The sequence below is a fragment of the Marmota flaviventris genome, chromosome 13 (genome assembly GCF_047511675.1).
Source record: "Marmota flaviventris isolate mMarFla1 chromosome 13, mMarFla1.hap1, whole genome shotgun sequence".
NCBI lineage: Eukaryota > Metazoa > Chordata > Mammalia > Rodentia > Sciuridae > Marmota > Marmota flaviventris.
Window position 1 is genome coordinate 98,839,552 of NC_092510.1, and position 17,839 is coordinate 98,857,390.

Below are 17,839 nucleotides of genomic sequence, written 5' to 3' on the forward strand. Positions count from 1 at the left end.
GGCCCCTTGGTGGTGACCCCACTAGGCAAAGGAGTTTCGGGGCCGTGGACGTCCTAGTTTGGGTGATTCAGGGGCGTTCAGCCTCGACGTGGGGCATGGAGAGGCCGGAGGGTGGACACTGATGTCTGCCTCTGGAGTCTTCCTGCCACCATTTCCTGAGTGTGGCCCTCGGTGGCTTCTGTCTGAACTGATTCAGGACTCGTTTCCCTTCCTGTGGCTGGGGGTGGGGTCGGCGTCCTCTCTGGCTGCCCCAGCCCCTCCTGTCCCTCTCCCTGGCTCCCTGCCTGAGCTTGGGGCCAAGGATGAGGGCGACTTTCTTCGTTTGCTTGTTTTCCTGCGGCTGAGACTCTCCTGGCTTCTCTTTTTCACCTCTTCTTGTTGGGACACACCATCTTCTGATCGGATGTTCTTTTGCCACCTTTTTTTTTTTTTTTAATATGTTTTTAGATGTTGGAGGACCTTTATTCTATTCATTTATTTACATGTGGTGCTGAGATTCGAACCCAGGGCCTCACACACGCCAGGCACGTGCTCTGCCACTGAGCCCCAGCCCCAGCCCTCTTTTGTCATCTTTATCCAGAAATTTTGTGGTGAGCTTTTAAAAAATAAATAAAAGGGAGAAGAATAAATAAAAGGGAGAAGGAAAAAAACCAGAAACATTCCTGGCCCCACCCGGGACCTTCTGTTTCAGAGGGTCTGGGACGGGGCCCAAGGATCTCATTTTAAAAAGAACCTCGTGGTCTTTGGAATCACCCAGGTCTACATCCGGTCCCTGGTGAAGAATGTGTGTGCTCCTCTTCCCCATTAATCAGTCCCCTAGACAGCACCTGAGTGCTGGAGCGCCCCAGGCTCCTCGGGCAGACCCCTCTACATTCAAGGATGACTTGGGGGGGGTCTCTTTTTTTATTTACCTGTTTGTTTTTCAAATACTACAAATAAGATGGATCTTTCTTTTCTTTTTTCTTTTATTTTAGTGGGAGAGATAGCCTTGGGAGGGATATTGTTGGATCCAACCAAAGTTCATTTCTAGATCTCTTTAGCTTTTAGGCTTCTGCTGGCATTTCGAGAGCATATTATCATTAGTGCTTTTAAGAAGCATTTGAACGCTACTTGAAATGCAAACACCGTCAAAGTGCTACTCATTTGTGAAAATGGAATGGAACGTCACTCACAGTGGGTCTTTAATACTGTTTAGGGCTTCACTAGAACAAGGGGCTTTAAAGAGTGCACAGTGGTACACGCGTGCCGTCCCAGCAACTCTGGAGGCTGAGGCAGGAGGATCACAAGTTTGAGGCCAACCTCAGCAACTTAACAAGACCTTATCTTAAAAGGAAAAAAAAAATGACTAGGGATGGAGCTCAGTGCTAGAACACCCTTGGGGTAAATTCCTGTACCACTAAAAAAAAAAAAAATATAGAGAGAGACAGACAGACAGACACTGGGGGAGGTTGAGGCAGGAGCATCGCTTGAGCCTAGGGATTTGAGATTAACCTGGGCAATGTAACAAGACACTGTCAAAAGGAAAACAAAGTTATGTTAAGACCCTGTCTCAAAATAAAATATAAAAAGGGCTGGGGCTGTAGATCCATGGTACAGCATCCTGGTTCAACCCCCAGTACTGCAAAACAATACATAAATGTAAGTGGGCGTTTTCCCCCTCTGATGCAGAAAAAAATTGTTTAATGACAGAGGCCCTCCCCAAAGTCACATTCATTTTTTGACATATTGATATTTCAAGAAAGTATTTGTCAACTAAACTCCAGCGGTGCTGGCCTTTCCGTTCCTTGAACACGTTCCAACCTCAGGGCCTTGGCACCTGCTCTCCCTCCACCTGGAGGAGTGCCCGCCCCTCATGTGCCCGGCTTCCTTTAGTCCTTCAGTTCTGATGCAGTGGCTCCTCCGTGTGCCACCCGTCCCCGTCACCCTCCATCACAGCACTGGTTTTACTTATCTGGGGTGACAAATCTTTACATTTAATTCTTCACCCCACCCCCTGGGATTGAACACTGGGAGCTTAACTTCACCACTGAGCCACATCCCCAGCCCTTTAAAACAAACAAACGAACAAACAAAAAAACATTTACTTTTTAGTTGTAGGTGGACACAATACCTTTATTTTATTTTTATGTAGTGTCCAGGATCGAGAACCCAGTGCCCCATGCATGCTAGGCTAGCGCTGTACCTCTGAGCCCCAGCCTCAGCCTCCCCCCAGTCCTTTTTTAAAATGTTTTTATTTAGAGACAGGGTCTTCCTAAGTTGCTCAGGGCCTCACTGAGCTGCTGAGGCTGGCTTTGACCCAGGGATCCTCCTGCCTCAGCCTCCAGAGTCACTGGGATTGTGGGTGAGCTCCACCTGCCCAGCTCCACTGAATCCTCTGAAGGTGACTCCCAGGCGCAGCACTCCTTCCTGAGCATCCCCAGGGACTACAGCTGCTGGTACCTCCTCAGAGGTCACACCTTTTGTGGTCCAAGCCCCGCTGGCTCCTGGGCCTGATGACCAGGTGGTGACGGGTATCTCCACCCTGTGCCCTGCGGCTTCCCCCTTGGAATGAACATTCACCCTCTCTGTGTCAGGCACTGCGCCACAGAGAGGGCTCACCAGCGACCCCTGCTCCCAGAGCCCTGGGGCTTGCTCCAGGCAGGAGGAAAGCAGGAGCCAGCCAACACAGGTGCATGCACTAGATATCCATCGGACCCAGGGGAGGAGTCCAGGGGACGCTGGGGAGGAGTCCGTCAAACTACACAACATTTCAGTTCAAGAGACCTCTGCACAACCTGTGACCACAGTTAGTCACAACGGAGAGTCTACTTGAAAATTGCTGAGTGGATCTTAGGGTTCTCACCACACACACAAAGGGGCGAGCTAAGGTCTGTATGAGCCTGGTTTAACTTTGACACTGCAACAGACACCAAAACTTCAGGTCGCTCGCCAGACACCCGCAGACTTTTGTCAATTTAAAAATAAACAGCTGGAGGGGCCGGGCTGGGGCTCAGCGGTGAAGCGCTCGCCTGGCACCTGCAAGGCCCTGGGTTCGATCCTCAGCACCTCATAAAAATAAATAAATAAAAATAAAAGGTACTGTGTCCACTACAACTAACAAACAAAAACAAATATATAAATAAATATGAAAAACATAATTAAGAGCCGGGCTGTGGCTCGGGGTGGAGCGCTTGCCTGGCAGGCATGAGGCACTGGGTTCGATTCTCATGAAAAAAAAAACAAAACAAAGAAACGTTGGCAGTGTTGGAAAGTAATCACGGACGAACTGAAGTAAGGCAGAGCACGGGGCGGAGGTCGAAGCAGGACTGCCGCAGTGACCTGGAGGAGGTGAAGGAGCAGTCACTCAGGGCCTGGGGAAGGTCGCTCAGGTGACATCTTTAGGAAGGGTCAGGCCAGCCCTGGGGCAGGAGCAGGCTGCTGCCCAGGAAGCTGGGAGCCTCTGCGAACTGCGCAGAGACCTGGAGGCCAGAGGAGATGGAGGGGGTGGGGCCGCTGCCTGCGGGTTTGTAGGACAGGTCCCTGGAAGGACTTCAGGACAGTCCTGAAGGACTTGACTCTGCGAAACGCGGAGGCTGCTGGAGTCCTGAATGGAGGGAGCTGTGATCCGATGGCTTTGTAGACAACAGGCCGCCAACGGGGTGGGGTCCAGTAGGGCCATTGGAAGACCCTAGTAACCCAGGCAGGAGGTGATGGCGACCTGGGCCCCAGAGCGGGCAGCGGAGGTGAGAAGTGGTCAAGGTCGCAGGGGCCTCGGATGGCTTGGTGGGCAGTCTGGGAGAGGGGGCAGGCGGGAAGATGGCTCTGGGGTTCTCCCCGGGCCAGGAAGGGCGCAGCTGCCCCGAGGGCTGAAGGAGATTGGGCTGCCACAGGCGACAGCAAGTCACTGGGGCGGGAATCCCTTCCAGGCAGCCCCCGGGCAGTTATTTTTGGACATCCAAACAGAGGTCGAGAGCAGCTGCTTCTGGAGTTGGGGAGAGAGGTCAGCTAGGAGATACAGATGTGTGAGTCACTGCCGCCGCGGTGGGGGCTGGAGCCCAAACAGCTGCGCTCAGCAAGGAGGGACAGGACGCGGCCAGGGTCCCCAGAGGAGCTTCCAGCACAGGAGGGGTCTGGAGAACTCGGGGGAGGGTGCACGCTGCTGTCAAAGCTGCCAAAGGGACGAGGAGGGGCCATCGAAAGACAGGACTGGGCTGGGGTTTGAAGTCGGTGGAGGGGCCACCCAGGTGCCCGAGGAACCCGCGGCAGAGGGGAGCAAAGAAGGGTGGTGGCGGGGGGTGGGGGTGGGTGCTGAGCCCAGGGAGGCTCTGCTTTTCCTTGACAATGGGGGACGCGCTGGGGAGATTCTGAAGAGAGGAGAGAACTGGTGATGGGCGAGAGGGGCGGCCGAGATGGGTGCTCAGAGGAGGGCCTGGGACGGGGGTGTCCAGGGGGCTGTGGGAGCTGGCAGGTGGGTGGGGTGGTCAGAGTGAGTCCACGCCTTCTCCGGGTCGCCTTCACTGTTTCTGTGAAGTAGGAGGCAGGCGGGAGGCTGGGAAAGGAGGCTGCCAAGCATGGGAAGCCCGTGGGAGGGCGGGAAGTGAGGAGTCCAGCAGGGTCACGGGGCCACAGCAGCCACCAGCCCCACGAGGCTCTTCTCTTTTTTTTTTTTTTTAATTTTTATTGTTGGTTGTTCAAAACATTACATAGTTCTTGATATATCATATTTCACACTTTGATTCAAGTGGGTTATGAGCTCCCATTTTTACCCCGTATACAGATTGCAGAATCACATCAGTTACACATCCGTTGATTTACATATTGCCATACTAGTGTCTGTTGTATTCTGCTGCCGTTCCTATCCTCTACTATCCCCCCTCCCCTCCCCTCCCCTCTTCTCTCTCTGCCCCCTCTACTGACATTCATTTGTCCCCCTTGTATTATTTTTCCCTTTCCCCTCACTTCCTCTTGTATGTACTTTTGTATAACTCTGAGGGTCTCCTTCCATTTCCATGCAATTTCCCTTCTCTCTCCCTTTCCCTCCCACCTCTCATCCCTGTTTAATGTTAATCTTCTCATGCTCTTCGACCCTACTCTTCTCTTACACGGAATCTTTTTGACCAATTTATTCCCCCAAAGCACAGATTTTGATGTCTCCCAGAGATGTGAGGAAACGAACGTTGTTATTTAAATCTTGGGACCAGGGGGCGAAGTGGTGCACGCCTGTGATCCCAGAGTCTCAGGGGACTGAGGCGGGAGGATCACAAGTTCAAAGCCAGCCTCCGCCACTTAGACTCTTGTCTCAAAATATAAAAGGGCTGGGGAGGTGGCTCTGGGCTGGAGCCCCGTCGAGTCCTACACTTTAGTTACTTGATGGGAACAAGACTTACCATGCAGTAAGACATTACACAGGACCCAGAGATCTACAGAGCTGATCTTAGACAAGCGTTCCAAGAACACACAACAGGAAAAGGATAGCCGCATCAACAAACGATATCGGGAAAATGGATACCCACCCACAGAAGCACGAAGCAATGCTTACCTCACACACCCATTCAAAATGGATCCAAGATATCAGACCTGAAACTAAGTGTACAAGGAGCTCACATGACTCAATAGTAAACGTACAAATAACCCGACTTTAAAATGGGCAAACGTCTTGAGCAGACATTGTTTCAAAGACATACAAGTAGCCAACAGTTACGTGAAAAGGTGCACAACATCTCTACCATTAGGGAAACACAGACCACAACCCCGGGGAGGTGAAAGTCAGAAAGTCCAAACAACAATAGGGAGTTTCCTCAACATATTAAGAATACAGCTACCTTACGATCCAGCAATCCCACCTCTGCATATACACCCCAGGAAATGAAATCAGTATCTCAAAAAGAAAAACCATTCCATGCATATCTCTTAGATGCTTATTTAAACCACAAGGACCGGAGCGACGAACAACAGGACACATCTCTCATGCAGACACTCTTTGCTTGAAAACTAAATATTTCCAAACCAAAAATCATCTAGATCTTCAACACCTCCATCTACATCTTTAATAAGTCTTTAAACACCATGCGCAAGTCAGCTCAACCACACAGTAAAGATTTTACATGCTACTTCAAGTTCAAGATCGATTCCACCAATAAATTTTAAATATTTTATATGAAAACCAATTTATTGGATCATTTCATCATTAAAAATTTAAGTGCTTGGGATTTAGCTCAGTGGTAGAGCGCTTGCTTAGCATGCCTGAAGCCCTGGGTTCCATGCCCAGAACCACACACACACACACACACACACACACACACACACACTCACACACACACTCTCACACATACTCTCACACACACACTCACACACACACACACAATCTTGAGACTAAAAGCAATAGTTTATTTTTACTGTCTTATGAAAATTGTTAAAATTAAATTAAAAACTGCTCCTATTGAAATATTACATAACATAAAAGGGAAAGAATATTTAAAGGATTATACATTTACACTATAAGGTGCAAATATAAATTACCGTGACATTCGTTTGCAGTTAACCAAATAACCCTTACCTGAGTTGCTTTGCATAGCTGAGCTCGATCTCAGTTCTTTCCTTTACAAACTTGATGTATTTCTCAAGAACGTCGATTCCCCACTGTGTGTGTTTTTCTAAGTTGTCAAACTGATCCTGTTTAAGAAAGGAGAGAGAGTTCACAGTCTTCCTCTGTGATGGACATAATTTCAATGGACAATCCTCAATAGTGCTTTGCCACACAGGAAGCAGTACTCAGAGTTTCCATGATCCTTCTTGGATGCCTTTTGGTTGGACAGTTTTAAATCAACATTACCAAATTTGGCTTGAAAATTGCCTGGAGTACTGAGCTCTGGCAGATTCATTCATGCTTTAGAAACATGCTTTTTGGATGTCACTGATGCAAAGGGACCTGCCTCTCTCAGCTGCCAGACTACTGACAGGTGACACCCACAGGCACAGCCTCTATAGGAACACTTAAACTGGGACATCTGGGTCGTCATTCCAAAAAGCTGATGGAGTTTGGAGCGAGGAAGTGGGAGTTATAAAAGTCTGCTTTCTTCAAAGAAATACAATGTCTCATGGACTTCATTTATGCAGACACACTGTGTGCCAGGAACTGTGCTTGGAACCCAAAGGAAAAGATGTGCTCCACCTTGTAGAGCGCCTGGGGTTCCTGCTCCGGGGACAGGTCTGCCATGTGCAGAGGCATGTGCATGGCTTAGGTGGCTTGTCCCCAGGGTCCCCAGGGAGGGTGAGTGAGGCATAGGGGATGGGTGGTGCTGGGGCAAGAGGAGAGACTGCCCAGGGCCAGGCCACCCTAGGCCTCTGCCGCAGACCCGAGGAGCTCAGACTCTCCAGCAGGCTGGAGCAGGACTTCCAAGGGGGTGGCATGACCACCAACAGCCTGTCCTCGCAGTCCAGAGCAGGGGATGCAGGTGCACAAGGAAGGGTTTTGGAGACGCTGAACAAATAGAGTCCACCAGTGTCAGTGAATGACCAGGTGAGGGAGCAGGGGGCACGTGACGGGGAGGGGCCAGGTGACTCCGCTTCTGTTTTCTGCGATTACATTGGTCCAGACACGGGGGACCTGCATTTCAGGGTGGAATTAAATGAGCTTTGCCGTGTGGAGCAAGGGACTGGCGCGTCTGGGGACAGGGCGGGGGAAGCAGCTCCACTTGGAGCTCAAGGAGAGGCCGGGGAGGCGCGGATCTGAAGCCACAGCCAAGGACCAGAATGCCAGAGAAGGCAGCTCCGCGCAGATCAGCAGAGCCCAGCCCGGGAAGGGGCCAGAGAGGACGGGGAAGAGAGCCAGGGGGGGCATCAGCACGTCACAGGGAAGAGGGCTTCAAGGAAGGCCAAGACGGGAAGTCGGCTGCTTCCCGAGAGGTGAGAGGGGTCTGGCCCAGCCACACACTGGAGGGACACAGGCCCCCAAACACTTCAGGGCTTCGTCACTTGCCTACCAGTCACAAATCAGCCATGACTGTCACACAAAACGGGGAGGGCTCGAATCAATCGATACCCAGCTACTGCGTCACCGCATGCATCCCGCGTGTGTGTGACCCGACGGCACGTTCAACGGCACAGTTCAGGTTGTGCCCCCCAGCGTGGTGTCCTCCCTCCGTCCCTCCCTTTTTCCTCTTTCTCTCTTCTGGGGATTAAACCCAGGGCACTTTACCACCGAGCCGCATCCCCAGCCCTTTTTATTTTTTAATTTGGGACAGGGTCTCACTAAGTTGCTTAGGGCTTGCTAAGTTGTTGAGGCTGGCCTTGAAGTGTGTTTTCAATAAAGTCATCAGTATTCGAGGCCACTCTGCAACCTATGCCAAAGGACAGGTCCACATGTGACAGGTGCGCCTCACTGTCGGCCCGGCTTGGTTCCTTTAGGCCACTTTACTGAGGTATGACTGACGTTAAAAAGTTAGTGGTTAGGGCTGGGGATGTGGCTCAAGCGGTAGCGTGCTCACCTGGCATGCGTGCGGCCCGGGTTCGAGCCTCAGCACCACATACAAACAAAGATGTTGCGTCCGCCGAGAACTAAAATAAATAAATATTAAAATTCTCTAAAAAAAAAAAAAAAAAGTTAGTGGTGCCCACCTGCAGTCCTAGCACTCAGGAGGCCGAGGCAGGAGGGCCATTTGTGCCCAGGAAACCAGCCTGGGCAACAGAGCAAGGTCCTGTCTATTAAAAAAAGGCTGTGTGTGTCTTCTGTGTCCAGCTCAACGCCCTGAGGCATCTGGAGGTGAGCGCATGTGAGACCATCACCACGATCACCGCCAGGGACACCGCACATAAGACCCAGCCCTTTGTGCATTTTAGATATACACTGCAGGGTATTTTGCTTGTTGTTTGCTTTCTGATGGTGCTGGGATGGACCTCAGGGCCTCACACAGGCCAGGCAGGCCCCAGAGATGCCCCCCAGCCCCAGAACAGCCCTCGGCAGCCTGGCGCTGCGCGGCCCTGCAGCATGCTTCCCACCTCCAGCTCTGACCTCAGGCCCACTATTGGGCTTCTGGACTCCAGTTTCCATTCAACGCTGTGCAGAGTGTGAAATGAATAGATTTTCTGTGATTCAAACTGGGGTGGAGAGGAGAGGACAGGAGGCAAAAGCAAAGCCACTGCCTCCCAAACTTGAGACATCTTTTGAAAAGAAATGATTTCCTCGACCCAGCTCTGGCCTCGGCCCACAGAACAGCTGGAGGAACATCACCTAGTGACTGGAGGCCTCACCTTACTAAAATGCTTCCCTGATGGGAAATAGTCACCGTAAAATGCCTGAAATGATTGACACGCTGGGCTTGGTGGCGCATGGCTGTAATCCCAGTGACTGGAGGCTGAGGCAGGAGGATCATAAGTTTGAGACCAACCTCAGCAACTTAGCAAGGCCTTGTCTCAAAATAAAAAATAATTAAAAGAGGGGCTGTAGCTTGGTGGTAGAGCACTTGCCTACGTGAGGCCCTGGGTTCGATTCTCAGCACCACATAAAAATAGATGAAATGAAGGTCCATTGACAACTAAAAAATAATAATAATAATAATAATTAAAAGAAAAAAAAAAAAGCCAAGCTGGGCGTGGTGACCCACACCTACAATTCCAACAACTCGGAGGCTGACGCAGGAGAACTGCAAGTACCAGGCCAGTCCCGGTAACTTAGCAAGACCCTGTCTCAAAATTTGAAAAAAGGGCTGGGGCTCAGTGGTACAGCATTTGCCTGGCTTGCCTGAGGCCTGGGTTTGATCCCCTGCACCACAAGAAAATCATCATCATCATCATAAAAATAGATATAAAAGGGCTGGGGAGATACAGTCAGTGGTAGAGTCCCCCCTGGGTTCAATCCCGAGGACCCTCCCCACCAGAGCAAGGGTGAGGGGACAAAGTTCTCAGTGATTCTTGGTCCTCTGTGATACTCCACAGCCACCTAGATTCCGTTTCAAGAAACGCTGCTCAGGAAAGATTATTTATTTATGTTATCTCCAAGACAAGCGTTGTTGAGCAAATGACCAGTGTAAACAAGGCCGTAGGTCTCTTTAAACTACTTGAGAGAACAAATACACAAACGGCTCAAGCAATGGCCACAAATCATTCCCAGCCACTGGGAGTGGGGCTTCTCCACAGCGCTCCGCTCCGGCCCCTTCCTCCTTGGTGCAGAGCCGCCCTATCTACTTCAGAACCAAGACCCAGGCCTCTGCGCCAGAGTCTGCTCTCGGCCATCGCCCCTCACCTCCAGGGCGATTGTCACAGGGACCGGTGACCCTGCGAAGGCTTGTGAGCGCCTCTGCTCCTGGATGTCCCTCTTGCCCTGGTCACCTCCAGACGCGTTCTCCCTGACTACATACAGGTGTATGGGATACGGCGACAACAAGCTTTGGACGCCCAAGCCCTAAAAGCAAACCCGACAACAACAAAGCCCTCTGCTGTTGGAACTGCGTCCACTCCAAGATGACTGACGGCAGGCCAGCAGTGTTTTCAACCAAGTCATCAGGATTCCAGGCCACTCTGCAAGCTACACCAAAGGACGGGTCCAAATGAGACAGAAGATCTGAATAATAAAAACCCTCAATAGTAAGTGAGGGCCCGCGGCCACCGCCGAGCTCCTGTTATGCTGGATCAGCACAGCTCTGCCGGCGCCACGCCCTGCTGGTACCAACTCAGGGACACGCAGCGTGGACATTTTTACAGCAGCTGAAAGAAAATTCGTAACAGATGAAAAACTAATCAACCCACTTACATTCTTGACCCAAATGTGGGAAACTTCATGGAAAAAAGTTCCAAATCTTTAAAAGACTCCTTGTGAGCAACTAGTACAAACGGGCCTTTAAAAAGTGCCTTTGACACTTTGGGAATGGTGCCCACCCTGTGGCAGCAGCTCAAGAGCCCCTGGCTTTTTTCTTTTGGTGCTGGGGATTGAACCCAGGGTGCTCTACTCTACCCCAATGTCCTTTTGACTTTAATTTTGAGACAAGATCTCACTAAGTTCCTGAGGCTGGCTTTGAACCTGCAGTCCTTCTTCCTCAGCCTCCAGAATCGCTGGGATTACCAGTGTGTGTCACCATGCCCCATCTTGGTCTGCCTTCTTAAAAGTCATCGAAGGATGGGGCTGGGGATGTGGCTCAAGTGGTAGCGCGCTCGCCTGGCATGCGTGCGGCCCGGGTTCGATCCTCAGCACCACATACAAACAATGATGCCGTCCCCGCCGAAAACTAAAAAAAATAAAATATATAAAAAAAAAAAGTCATCGAAGGCTCCGAAGAGCTTTCATTTGAATTATAGTCACTAATATTTATCCTATCAGAAATTAAAGATTTTAAAAATCTGTTAATTCATCTGTATAGTAATAAACCCATCACATGCTAAGTAAATGGTGTAAATTTTATTTTTAATTTTTTTAAAAACTATACTTTCAAGCTGGGCAAGGTGGTCCACACCTGTGATCCCAGAGAGGGGGGAGGGGGCTGAGGCAGGAGGATCACACGTTCCAGGCCTGCCTTGGCCACTCAGCAAGACCCTCAGCAAATTAGCGAGGACTTGTCTCAAAATAAAAAGCACCGTGGATGAAGCTCTGTAGAAGAGCACCCTTGGGTTCATCCCCCAGGATAAATATATAAATAAAATACAAAAATTCAAAAAAATGAAGAAATGTACTTAAAAACAAAAACAAGCAAACAAACTAAAATAGTGGGAAAGCGACCGTGTTCATGTTGCGGATCTCTTTATGCCTGGCTCAGTAGGAGGCAGCTGGTCCTCATTGATGCTTCTGCATTAATCTAATGGTTCCTTACTCAGGTTGAAGTGTATGGAAACATCCGGCTCCACACAATCAGGTAGTTGGAAAACAGGCGAATTTCAAAGACCCTTTTTAGATAATTGCAGTTTTTCTCTGTTGTTCCACCTGGAAGCCGAGTTGTGGGAGGAGATGGAACCTGAAGGTGCTCTTCCTGCTCCCTCGCAGTCAGGTCCAGCCGCCCACCCTGCACTCTGAGTAGATCTTTACCTGGGATTGCACAACGTTATTGATGGGTCATCTAGGAAATCTATCCCACTGATGCATGCAGATCTCCTAAGTCTCGACATGTTTCATTACAAAATACCAAGAAAAAAAAAAATCACATGTGTTTACATCACTGTCTCATCTGTCCTGAGTCTAAACATTTGGAAGCTGTTACACTCACAGTGCAAACACAAAATTTCCCCAAATTCTAATTTATGCTCATTCAGGTGGGCGCTCTGGCATGCATAAAGTACTTTATGCATATTTCCTACCTTCTCACACATATTGTTAGAGATGTATATTCAAGTCTGGGGACAAAATAAAATTAACAATCACTGCTTTATCGATGACTTTTTTTTGAGATGGGGTCCTTGCAATGTTGCCTAGACTGGCCTTGGACTCTGAGGTTCAAGCCATCCTTCTGCTGCAGACTCCCCAGTAGCTGGGACCACAGTCCCATGGGCTACTCTGCTTGGCTCTATCAAAGGCATTTTAAAATAAAACTGAAAAATGTTACCAGCTCCTGGTGAGGACTGCAGGAGCCGCGGTACAATCCAGAGCTGCAGCCTCGAGTCACGCAAAGGCCCACGGTCTCACCCACCTTCTCTCCCGCGCCCTCAGTGCAAGGGTCAACCAAGTGGAAAAGACAGATGGTCACGAAAACAGCTCTGACCCGCGGACTCCCTGAGAGGGCTTCAGGAGCCTCCAGAGGCCCAGTGACCACACTTTGAGAACCACTGCCATATGACGTACACTCTTAAAACTTCTACTTAAAAGTTGCCCATTTCCAAAGTCTAAGATTAAGCACTCTAATACCTAATGGAACAGAATGCTTAATTTATACACACACACACACCGTGCCTGCCCACTCTCAACCATTAATCCTAAAATCCTCAGGAGGACTGCAAATGGATGGTTCCAAGTTCCTGGTAACAACCTGATGGTGCCCTTCAAAAACCTCTCTAAAGCCTTCTCTGGACCTCATGCTTGACCTCCAGGTCACCTTGTTCTTCAACTCAAACCAACCAAAGATCTGTGCCAGGAGCGTTCAGCTAGGAGAGGCTGGATAAGCAAAAAAGACCCAGGAAGAAGCAGCAATTGTGTTAACTGCTGGATTCAGATGACTTTCAAGTCTGGCTTTAGGTACAGGGCCGGGGTGAAGCTCCTTCACAAACTAAGGATCGAATCACAGAAGGTGCAGATCACACCATTGGTTTAGAATTAGAATTAGAATTCTTATAGAATCATGAAGTTTAATGAAAATGAATTCTGTCTTCACGCCCCATCGGCAGTACTAAAGTTGGTCTCTCTGGGTCAGTAGATGATGAGGACTCTTGATTACTAGGTTTGATTTTTTTTTTTTCAAATTATGCAAAAGAGTTGACAAGGAAACTGCATTCAGAAAAGTCATATCTTTTTGAGATGTGGAGACCAAGTCATTCACAAGGAATGTTTTTCTTCAAAGTATATGTCAACTTTTTTAGGCAGGAAGAACAGGGTCTGGCTAAGTCACCAGGGCTGGCCTTGAACTTGCAATCCTCCTGCCTCAGCCTCCCAAGTGCCTGGTTTATAGGCGTGCGCCACTGCACCCTGCTCCAGGCCAACTTTGAAAATATCTCTTTCTCAGGGTGTAGCTCAGGGGTAGAGCACTCGCTTACACCCAGGGTGAGGCCCAGGGTTCAATGCACAGCCCCGTAAAAACAAAACAAAACTAATACGGTACTTCCTATAATTGTGAAGTGTACTCAGCCAACATTAATTCAAAATCCCTGGGAGGAGCCAACCTGCAGAGGAGCTCTGAGGCTAAAGTCACCTCTGCATATGCAGCACAGAGTCAAGGACCAGGGACTCCGAGGTCAGTTTCCCCACAAGCACATCCTCCCCAGCAGCTACTCACTCCCTGAAGGGATTACCCCCTCCACATTTCTGGTTGCACTCTGCCTGTGCTACCTGTACTTCTATTTTAGGATACTCTGATCTCTGATAAATTCACTTTCCCAAGGACTTGAGCACATGGTTCCCCCTTAAATGTCTCTATTTAAATGGGGTCCCTTGGATGACATGACTGGCATTAGCTTCCTCCACCTTTGAGGGGGAAATTGGCAGAAGACATAGATTAACCGAAGAGTAACTGTTTAAAAAAAAAAAATTAAGTGTTTTTTGCAATTGCTTAGCATGCACAAGGCCCTGGGATGGATCCCCAGCGCTGCAAAGAGGGAAAAAACAAAGGAAGAAAACAGAAGGCTGTCGCTGGCTGCCCAGCGGGGATCTGCGCTCCCCTCCAGTGGCCCACACTCAAGCTAAGGCGACAGATTCTAGCTGGCAAGGGACGGCCACGAAGCAGCTCTAAGACTGTAGTAAAAAGTTTCGCATTTAGGTTTCTTTGTTACAAGTAGCCACTGAGCCAGGTTTCTGCTGTGGAAAGGAAAATAGGAAGGAGTTACTCTGTGTCCCAGCTTCTTTCCGGCGGTGGGAACAGAAGAACAAGACCAGAAGCAAACAGAAAGAATGTGTAGAGACAGATGGGCATGGAAGTGCATTTTTGTATTTTTATAACAATAATTATACTGTGGAGAGGGAACAGGAGGCTGGGGTTAGATGCGCAGTGAAGGGAGTTTGCAGGGAGGAGCCTGCCCGGAGGAAGGCAGGGGCTGCACCCGGAGACGGAGCCGGGGACCTGAACAGCAGCGCGGGGCTGGACGGGGCGGGGTGCCAGCGGGGAGAGCCGAGGAGCCGCAGTGGGACACTGTGCTTTAAGAAGCAGCAACACACCTGCCGTCTATTTCAGTGTTCTCTGAATACCTCAGTAACCTCCAGTCCCCAACCTGTTCCTCTGGATACAACAAAAACAACAAACAAAAACAAACAGCTGTAACCGCTGCACGCTGGCGAAAGAGATAGGAAGGAATACGATTTTTCAGGGCAGGAAGGGGGAGGTCATTTCTTTATCATTATAAATGTAGGGCAGTTTACCACTGAGCCACACTCCCAGCCCTCTTTATTTTTTATTTTGAGACAGTCTTGCTAAGTTGCTGAGGCTGGCCTGTGATCCTCCTGCCTCAGCCTCCTGAGTAACTGGGATTACAGGGTGCATCACCACACCTGGCTTCAAACAAACAAACAAACAAACCCACACAACTTTTTTAAGAGCACTTTCTTTTCTTTTTTCATTAAAAAAAAAAAAAAAAAAAACTATGGGGGGGGCGAGTTTACTGGGGATGGGACCCAGGGCTTCCTGCCTGCGAGGCTCTCTACCAACAAGTCATACCCCTGGCTCCAAACTGATTTCTATTAGGGCAGTTTTTATTAGTCTGTTTAAAAGGTCACTCCTCCAGAAAGACATTGTCAAATGTCTTAAATAGAAGAGGAAACGTATTAAGGACGATGAGGCTATAAAAATTAGTCTCAGAAAGATGAGTCTCACTTGTTGCTGTCTATGGAGTCTGACAAAAGAAACGAGGCACAGAAAGCAAAATCTTGCTCTTTATAATAATTTAAAGACCTAACTTTCACTGGAACCGATCACAAGAGGGCTTAATCAAGTCGTGACTGTAAGTAAGATGCACATCTGTAACACAAACGTCCAGCACCCCTGGCGACTGGCACGGACCTGGAAGTGGGGTGTATACTTGCTCACTTCCTGGTTCCCATGAGGAGGCTGGACCGCGAGGCCATCCAAACAGGACAGTCTCTTTCCTGAGCCGGCCCAGTGCCACCCCCCTCCACAGCCTGGAGAGCTGAGCACCTGCTGGGCTGGCTGCAGGAGTTCTCCCCCCCAGCCCCCCCAAACAAGTTCAAGATGATCCCAGGGAGAAAGAGAAGGGGAACCCGTCAAATACCAGGGAATCAGAAGGCTGGAGGAGAGGCCGGGGCGCAGGGTAAGGTAAGGCCAAGGCCAAGCCAGATTTAAGTCCCGACTTACTTCTAAACTCTATCATATTTCCAGGTGGAGGGAGGAAGGGCGACAAAATACTTCAGGGCAAAAAATGTTTAGCCTAGTTGACACCGAGGCAAAGGACTTCCACCAAACGCTCGCCAATGTCGGGGTTCTAGGGTTCTGGCGTCTTGTTTGTCTGTCTGCAGGGTGGGGGCGGAACCCAGGGCTTTCACACGGGTAGGGAGGTGCTCTGCCACCAGCTCTCCCCTGGGCCCTGAGCTTCCAGTTTTGAGTAAGTCAAGCAAGGACAGGTGACAGAAGAGTCTCCATGCCACTGCCCAGTTGGCCATCTCCGCCAAGGACCTAGGATCACATGGGGACAGCTGCCACAGTGAGGACTGCTAGGAAGCCATGTGTGTCCCTGTGGTGGGCTGGGGGGCTGCAGAGAGGGAGACAGAAGGGGGCCCAAGACAGCACTTGCAGAAAACGAGGTACCCGTGGGCGTCCCCCCCACTGGCTCAAGTTCTCAGTCAGACGAGCCTGTGCAGGTGGTTCTGGAAGACATCCCTTGGGACAGACACTGCAGACACCCATTGGCCACCCGTCCTCCCTACACAGAGCACCTGTCTGATTACGAGGTCACTTTTCCATCTCTATTGCAGGGAGGACATGGACACGTGACAAAAGCCTGGCTGACCAGAGGCAGGGGATGTCTACTGGGCTAATACTGAGGGTGAGGTTTTCCTCTCTAGTAAGTCTCCCGGGACTTTTGTTTGTTTGTTTATTTTTACATTTTTGTTGATAGTAGGGATTGAACCCAAGGGTGCTCTACCACTGAGCTACATTTTTATAATTTTTTTTACTTTGAGACAGGGCCTGGCTAAGTTGCTGAGGCTGGCCTCCAACTTGTGATCCTCCCACCTCAGCCTCCTGAGTTGCTGAGATTACAGACGTGCACCGCCCTGCCTGGCTAAGCTTCTCTTCTTTACTCGACGTGGCTGCCTGTGCTGCTTGGAATTTCTGAACCGTCCTGCAACCTTGAGGGGGAAGCATCCTCATGGGCTGGGGATGGCAGAGCCGGAGCATGGAAAGCACCCAACTTTTCCATGATGTTATTACTGCACTGTGACACCGACCCAACCCTCTGGCCCCTGGGCTCCCCAAACACGCACGACACCTGGTTGTTCAAGCCACTTTTCAGTGGATCTCGGTTGTGACCCGAACACCTCTGTCTCCACCATTCTTACTGGGCAGTGACCAGGAGCCAAGACCCTGGGCAGCAGTCGAGGCTTCAAGGGTTTAAATAAAAGACTTGCTGGACCCCAGCGAGACAGGGGATTAGGAGAAGTTCCTTCCGAGGAAGTGAGTCTATGCAGAGGAGGACGGGAGGTAAAAGTCACCCAGCAACACAGAGGGAAAGGGGGACCGAGGTGGGGGGGGCTCAAGCCCAAGAAATGGAGGCGCCCTGTGTCCAGATAAAGGGGAAAAGCAGTGGGTGGGGACAGGCGGGGACAGATGTCTCAAGGTCACAGCCAGGACCCCACAGGACTGTGGAGCAGTGCTTGACAGCCCGGCCACCTGCTTTCCTAAGACTTCTTTGGAACTTAAAAAAAATTTTTTTTCTTTTAATTTAAAAAAATGCTTTTGAGGGTCAGGGGTGGTGGCTCAGCGGTAGAGCGCTCGCCTAGCACGTGTGAGGCCCTGGGTTCAATCCTCAGCACCACACAAATGTAAAATAAAAATATCGTGTCCACTTAAACCTAAAAAATAAACATTTTTAAGATAAAATAAATAATCATGTCTTAAAAAAATACTTTTGGTGTTGGGGGTGGAAGCCAGGGCCTGTCCCACTGGGCTATGCCCCCAGCCCCAGGCTGTGCTTTAAAATCATTTAATGAAGTTTAGAGAAATGATCAATGACTCTGGAAAGGGTTGGTTTGTTATCTCTTTGTCTGTGTTCTTGTTGTTTCACAATA

The 17,839-nt window shown here is 49.8% G+C and overlaps 1 protein-coding gene and 1 long non-coding RNA gene across 8 annotated transcripts in view; one reads left to right on the forward strand and one right to left on the reverse strand.

Moving 5' to 3' along the window:
* Fnbp1 (formin binding protein 1) overlaps positions 1–17,839 on the reverse strand; it is a 105,573-nt gene that overhangs the window by 58,318 nt on the left and 29,416 nt on the right. For all 7 annotated transcript variants that reach the window (XM_071601052.1, XM_027942860.3, XM_027942851.3 and 4 more), the window contains exon 2: positions 6,536–6,651. In XM_071601052.1, coding sequence (XP_071457153.1) covers positions 6,536–6,651 — 116 coding nt within the window. The remainder of the gene's footprint in view (positions 1–6,535; positions 6,652–17,839) is intronic.
* LOC114098637 (uncharacterized) lies at positions 3,501–17,806 on the forward strand. Its single transcript, XR_011704178.1, has 3 exons — positions 3,501–3,722; positions 16,526–16,596; positions 16,737–17,806. It is a non-coding gene; the product is annotated as an uncharacterized lncRNA (long non-coding RNA).